Source organism: Dreissena polymorpha, chromosome 10 (assembly GCF_020536995.1).
Source record: "Dreissena polymorpha isolate Duluth1 chromosome 10, UMN_Dpol_1.0, whole genome shotgun sequence".
NCBI lineage: Eukaryota > Metazoa > Mollusca > Bivalvia > Myida > Dreissenidae > Dreissena > Dreissena polymorpha.
In genome coordinates, this window is record NC_068364.1 from 50563401 (window position 1) to 50571112 (window position 7712).

The following is a 7712-nucleotide window of genomic DNA, read 5'->3' on the forward strand; positions in this document are numbered from 1 at the left end:
GACATGTATATTTCTAACATTGTTTATTAATTCCTGTCTATATACGCTCCGTTCAAAAAATATTCCATTTAACATGATATTCACAGTATGTTTCCATTTGTGAATGAATATAGTTGAAGAACGCGAAGCTCTGGCATCAATTATACAACTCTTTCTCGACGCGGATTGGGCAGATGCGGCAGTTATCAGGTTAATCCTAGTTAAAAAAAACTGGCCTCAAACGCGTAGTATAAAACTTAGTTGTTCGCAAGCGAACAACTTAAAATGAGTTAGCACTATATATTGAACTGTTTTATATTGAGCATGTATGTTCGTTATAAAACAAAATGTTAGTTTTGACAAACACACACAGGAAAGCAACTTGCAAAATAGATTCTATTTCTATTGCATATATCAACCATTAAACCGTGGTTAAATAGTAAACTTAAAGAAATGAACTTAAGGACTCGAAGATAAGTACAGTGTATGAACATGACGCTGTCTTATCTGTAATTCTGAGCTGGCAAAGCGATCTTAACTAGTTCGTTTCTTAAACACTATTTACGGACTTGCCTTCCAATTGTGTCGTTATCAACACTAAGTGCATGACAGAAGTGTTTTTAAAAGTACTTCACACATAAATCACAAAATCTAAGGTATTTACACAATCTTATATTTACGTATGTTTCCGGAAGACTTATATTAAATAATAGTTAATTATCTATGTATATTTTACTGATTATAATTAATTGTAATTGTATGACACGTTTCCAATGTTAAATTAAGGTTTAATGATGTTTTGAATACGACTGATTGAATTCCTTTGTCCATGTACGGTCATCAAAGAGTTAATTAGCAATGTGACATAAGAATACTTTATTGTAAGTCTGATTTTCATATATTTAAACTCTCTGGTTACGTTTTTTTATTGTGTTTTATTCACTTTTCAACTGGCTGATATAGCTTATATTTAATAAGTAATATCTTATATGATACCATTGTCTAAGCAAAGCTGTATAATTGGTTTTTACTTATCCCACCACTGTCTTATTAATGCTTTTTTATTTGCTGTTTTACACATGTTTAAATATTCTGATAAAGGCTCTTCGGAGTGTTTCACATATGCTTTCCATGCTTTATTAAGGTCTTATTCGGCGTAGCTGTTTAACCCAGCTTTTCACCTTAAATGACCTTTTTACATAACGCCAGCAGATTCGAATGTATAAACTTCATTTTTTCCATTGGCTGTATTGAGCATTATCACCCAGAACATTGGCAACATCACCTCGTCTTTCAATTATATGATGTAACACTGTTCAGTGTATGGAGATGCGGTAACACATTTTTTGCCCGTTTCAATTACGGATTACCATTAAATTTCATCCTATAGATTTGCAGGGTCAAGGCTAGGTCAGTAAATCGTCATGGGAAGACGGAAAAGAAATCAATGTACTATGGTCGCCTTATGTTGATAACACAGTATTGCAATATATTAAACAACACGAATTTTAAGGAAAGACATTAATGAAATCTAAAAGTTAAATCAATTTGTCTTGTATTTTGAGGCAAAACTACCGAAATAATATAGAGTCCATGATAAAAAGGATATCTCTTAATTATAAAGCCACCTATGTGTGTCGTTAGCAATCCAACATAGGTTGCCGACATTTGCCAGTTTGCTATTTATAACTCATTGACACTTCAATTTTCTATCGCAAAGTATCGTGGTTTGATGTTCCCTTTACAAGACACAAGAAGATTTTTAAAGACCCGCGTCTTGCTAAAAAGGGTCTTATGCAATATACTACCAGCGTAGCTCCAGCCCAGCCTAGGCATCCGCGCAGTCTTGTGAAGGTGTGCATACTGAATTAGCTTCTCTTGAGATACCGCGGGACCTTGCGTACTTATATAGCGGAAAGCGTAGCCCCTGACCAGACTGTGCAAGTGCATATGCCATAAGACCAATTTTCGCATGATGGGCATGTGACAGTGTTATTTGAATGTGTGGAAAGACAACTGCGTCTTAATAAGATATTAACGGACCATATGTTTCGGTGACGAAGGAAATAGTTCGTAAAAAACATGTGAGGACATGTATTATGTGATCTCACGTAGTACAATTTGGATTTACTCTTAAGTGGTATAATATACGTGCACTTCATTACAGACATTTCGTGTGGTGTTTACAAGATTATTAGGTGAACAAGAACAAAACAATACTTAAACATTTGTTTTTATGTAATGTAAACGTCTATTTTCTACCTCAATTTCAAAGTCAGGATATACGCCGAATATCCATTTGATAGATATAGCTTGTCATATCTAAAAATTGATCAAATCTATGTTTAATTGTATTGTTTGTTTTCCCATAATTCCATTATCGGTAAAAGGTTATTGGTATTGGTGTTTGCAAACGAAAGCCTTGTATTATCTGCTTACGTCTACGTGTATTATTATTGTGTTTTACACATGCGCCCATTCTCTTTTCGCAGATGATACTTGTAACTGTTATGATTGCTGGGTTCGTGTGTTGGTAAGTTGATTCAAAAACCTTAATAGTTGCCCATCCTCCAATCTGCCTAAAACAAAAATGCCACGAATATGACTTGACTGAAAAGGAACGCGATTACCTTGCGTTAACATATGTACTTACCAAGTAAAGTGGAACACACAAGAAACATTTCACAGAACAAATCTTTCTAACATTCATGGCAACATATAATACGAATTAGATATTGTATATTGTTTAAATGTTGTTCAAATCATGTTATTTTCACATGGCAATTATTTTTGTATAAAAACCATGCACAATATTTTTGGCCCATGCGTGAATAAACATATGTGGTATAGGTATCTCGACCTACTGTAGAAATTTCCTTCATTGTATACTGTTTTTCAATTACAAATTTTCAGCATAAGTAATTACACAATTAAATAAACCATTCCAGCATATGCCACCTTTTTATAACCCGTGTTTACTGGCACAAACTTATTTTGAAATTATAGCACGACACTGCCCACGCGCCAATGTTCCACCGGAGAGGTCAATTAAACAATATTAATATACGGACTAGTTAACTGGCTCGTTACTTATCACTGTCTTACAGAGTCTGCAACGGTAACCACTAGCTCTTTTGATTAAAACAATGCAATATTTCCCTGAACTTCTAGCTCGTGCGACGCGGGAGTGATTGGTGGCTACGTATTTTGGTGGAAGGTGTGCAATAGTTTCTTCAATACATGTATTTATGTGATTGCTACCAGCGCCTGCACCTTGAACCAGCGTTCTTCTGGAAGCGGTCATGTGTTTGATGACAGCCCCCAGGCTCGGGCGATGTTTCGGAAGGCAGACAGAGACCAGAACGAGTACCTTACGTACGGGGAGTTCCAGAACGTGTTCCGTTCCTATGACAACAACAGTAAGTGCTATTGTTAAGTATGAACCGTCATTTGCATGTTCATTTTAACTATTTTATCGTTGTTTGCGCTAAATTTTCCGCGATTACCATTACAATTACACCAACATACCATTACTAACGTAAGTATTTGTTAGCTATTCCGAAATTAATATAATATTTTCCCACATGCCTTGACTATTTGTTTGATATAACTAATTATAAACATAATGTTATATATTATCGCAAGTTATTAATCCCGATGCGCAACATGTTTGTATATTGAAAAACATAATATAAATGAAATATTCAATAGCGGACCGTCCTGTGTCGACTGTCAAATTTCCTGAATTGTTTAATCTAAATCGCTGATTTAATAAGTGTATATCTTCATATGTTAAGAGCGGAAGGTAGTGTGATAAGCGCTAACTAAATGCAAAACCCCTTGTGCTATAATATGAATATTATTCATATTTGGCAACTGTATATTTTCATTGATTATATTCAAACCACTTCCCTGTCAAATAACGAGCGGTCTGTTGACATGCGTTGTTTAAAGACAACTGGCACCATAGCTGAATCGCTGTAGTTTAATCTCTTTTTCAATGTTTTTTTTTTTTGTAGTAATCTTCAAATTGCATAGCGGACTGTATTGTGACCACTTAGAACATAGCTGAAGCGTTCTTTCTTAAACACTTATAAAGTGTTTTTACATCTTCGCAACGCAAGTCAATAGCGCACGATCTTGCTTTATGGCTTATTGGAGATTTTTACATCTTCGTAACGCATGTCAATAGCGGACGATCTTGCTCTATCGCTTATTAGATGTTCGACCATATCTTCATTGCAATAGGTACGCAACGAAACGGTGAACGTAGCTGAATCGTTATAGCTTATCGCTGATGCAATGATTTTAAATCATGGCATATATTTATCTGATTACGAACCTAGCTAAATTGTAGCTTTATCGTTTTCTTTAATATTTATAAATCGTTGTATGTCAAAATGAACGATAGTGTGAATAGCTCAGACTTCGCGTAGAACGCTTATATGTGTATAGATAAAAAAATACAACATGCATTTGAAATACTCGCTTTCAATAGGATTCAAGTCAAATCGACAATAACCAAAGCGGAGTGGTTTCAGCCATAATTATGACTTAATGTTTGACAAATCAAGTTAAATTATTGGGCTTCATGCTTAAATAAGGCCCCAAATACGAGCAGCATAACTCTTAATCGAGACATGTCCCGTTTCTTTTACTTTCAATGCTTCAAAATACACTGAACAAATTAGGTACAATAATTAGGTTTATTGCGAAGATCCATGTTGATTTCGCTAATTATGGGCAGTTCGCTGCCAATGTATGTTGCAGCTGATAAATTACTTGTGTTGACATAATACCAAGTTAACTTATCAACTGTAGATGACTCGGTGACCACCGCATATTTCCTAGAGCTCTGGACGAGATTTTGAAAAGGGACTTTTCACGTTTTGGTAAATTGACAAAACTAAAAACAAATCGTATTCGCAAATTTTCGTTGTAATCATGATTTTTGTGAGGTAACAGTAAAACTGAACATTTACCATGCTCTAAAATATCCATTATATGCATCTTTTGACGATTTAAAAATCTGAAAATTGGTAAACGTTGCAACGCGAAACGATTAAATAACTTAGAGACTTCTGTTGTTGTTGTTATATTTTGTGATACAACGAGGACTGCTTATATGAAACAATAAAAAACAATACTCATTGTATGAGCACAGATGGTCGAGTGGTCTAACCGATAGACTTTTACTCCAGGGGTTAGTGGTTCGAATTCAGTTGAGGGTTACTTACTTCTTCTGCCTTTAATTTTTATTCTTGGTTTTTTACTGGAGTTTTAAGATCTAATGTTTACATTTATTAATATAAAGAATTTATAGACAAACTTAAATACAAGCCAAAATCTGTGAAAAAAAGGTCCCTTTCACAGCTCAATCTCAACATCAACCGACCTTCTGATGGGCATCAGAATATGCTGATGTAATATTGCTGGTGAAATGCTTGTACATTTGTCGCATATCACTAGCTGACGGTCTTGTGACCAGCGCAGAGTTCCTGGAGCATTGGCAAGATGAGATGAACGGCACGGTGACACAAGGCCTGCACGTGTTCATGATCCTTGACGTCGACAAGGACTTTATTCTGGAGATCACAGCAGAAATTCCGCACATTTACCACTGGTTTGACTTTAACTGTAAGGGAATTGTATATGTTTTTGACGCATTGAGTTAGATGGAAAAGTCACATGATTCTAAACGAGTAAGGTCAATTTTATTTTGGAAACAAAGGGCATCCGTCCAAAAATACATAGTTATACATTGTCACTTTCTATTATGTCATAACAGAGTTGTGTTTAAAACATGTTTATAAAAATACATACGAGTTGTGTTAATATAGAAGGTAAATTATTAAGTTATTGATATTTTTATCTTGATTAAAATGCATACGGGTTGTAATAATATAGAATGTACATTATTACGTAATTGATACTTTCAGATCTTTACAAAGTTGTGATTAGAACATATTCACACACACACACATGAACGCACCACACATGAACGCACATACATAAACAACCAAAAACAAAACAAACAAAAACCTTGAACTTGGTCGTAAAATGTGTTTGAAATGGAAGCATTTTCTCCCCGAATATAAAAAACTTCCGTATTATGTATTGGTGTATTGACGGTTGTTATACATTCATGCATAAGTCACGTATCAATATTAATACCTCCATTTTGGAATCTAGAGAAACCCTTAGACCAACGTGAAGTGCATGGGATGCGTCAATTAAAATATAGTTTTGAAATTTAAACGGCGTGAACTTACTTATAATTGTTCACCCTGTTATGCTTGCACAAAATAATGAGTACATACTTATTTTCAGCTGACTGGAAGGTAACAGAAGGAGAATTTGTGGTCCAGTGGGTAAAAATATCAACATAACATTGATTTTATCCTTGTTCAATGGCTTGATCGCTTCTGTTCCATAACGTTGTAACGTTTCGTCAGGCGAAACAATAAATGAATCTACTTTATACAAGTTAAGAAACATTTTACATTACATGACAGCATGCTACATGTACACATGTTCTTGGTTTGTACCAAGATCATCTCGCATATGCCCAACCGTTGAATTTCATACTGGATGAAACAAACACACTTCTCTACTGTGCAACTATACTTATACGAATAAGAACTACACCGATGTGCCACAAGTGAACGTCAAAAAACTAAATGGCTGACGTCAACAATAAATGTGCTTCATAAAACAAAGCGTTTTAAACATATTAAACACCAAGTGACCAACCATTTACCTTAATATTTGGTAATATAGCCTTTCGATTTTAATACACTCTGTATTCTCCTTGGTAAGCTCGAATACAAAGTTCTGATATATTCAACGGGAATGTTTATTCAGATGTCTCGAATGGCTGCCTCAAGGCCCAAACTTATTTTGTGTGTCTACGATATCAGGTTGATTTTTAGTTGTCTTTTAAGCCTATGCCATACGTTCCCTATTATATTTAGGTCCGGACTTTGGGCAGGCCAGATCATAGAATGAACGTTCTGTTTTGAACTGTAGCGTTCCTATTTTGATTGAAAACTCCAGTTATGTCCGATAAAGTTATTTTTCTGTTTTGTTTAACGATCCGTAAAAATGCCCGACTTTCACGTTCATTTATTTTTGCCGGGGCTGCTTTTCTCGGTAAGTTTTCAACACTATTTCGTGCGCAAAATCTATTAATAATCCCAGCTATTGTAGTCCGTGGTATGCCTAATCTTCGGCAAATTTCTGTTTGTACTAATGCAATAAATGCCAGCGAATGCTCACTGACACATTCGCTGTCAAAAGACCGCACTAATAACTAATAATCAAAGCGCCATCGGCGTTAAAAGTCTATTTACAAGATACAGCGAATATTCTACTGAAGTAAATGTTAAAGGGACAATTGACTGAATGAATATTTAAAGGCAATCTTAAAAGTATTTTTAAAGAATAAGTACACATTAATGGAACAAGAAGTAATGAAATATTTAAACAATAAAACTATATCAATCGGAAAATTAGAAACACGTATCAAGAGAGTTTGGTATTTTGCGAACAAGAAAGTGCCCGGATGTTTATGCTCTTATTTTTTAATTTGGAGAAAAATAGTTCCCTACAGATCTGTCCGTTGTTTGTTTATTGAAAAGATGAAGTCAATATTTTTCATAACTATTACAGGCCCCTCTGAAATATTCGTACTAGGTGGTAATTAACGTTATCAGTACATCAGTATTATTTAC

At 34.8% G+C, this 7712-nt stretch overlaps 1 protein-coding gene across 1 annotated transcript; it reads left to right on the forward strand.

Moving 5' to 3' along the window:
- Positions 1-510: 510 nt before the first annotated feature.
- On the forward strand, positions 511-7051 carry LOC127848127 (uncharacterized). Its single transcript, XM_052380424.1, has 6 exons — positions 511-635; positions 2472-2512; positions 3244-3398; positions 5449-5616; positions 6310-6346; positions 6954-7051. Exons 2-6 carry the CDS (start codon positions 2472-2474, stop codon positions 6985-6987), a joined length of 435 nt encoding a protein of 144 aa, XP_052236384.1. The 5' UTR covers positions 511-635; the 3' UTR covers positions 6988-7051.
- Positions 7052-7712: the final 661 nt, after the last annotated feature.

What these genes read in the sequence shown, in the direction of transcription:
- LOC127848127 (XM_052380424.1), top strand. Translation starts at nt 2,472, where the DNA reads ATGATACTTGTAACTGTTATGATTGCTGGGTTCGTGTGTTG. An exon ending in CCGTTCCTATGACAACAACA is followed by an intron (nt 3,399 to 5,448) that starts GTAAGTGCTATT and finishes GCATATCACTAG; the next exon opens with CTGACGGTCTTGTGACCAGC. An exon ending in GAAGGAGAATTTGTGGTCCA is followed by an intron (nt 6,347 to 6,953) that starts GTGGGTAAAAAT and finishes TATTATATTTAG; the next exon opens with GTCCGGACTTTGGGCAGGCC.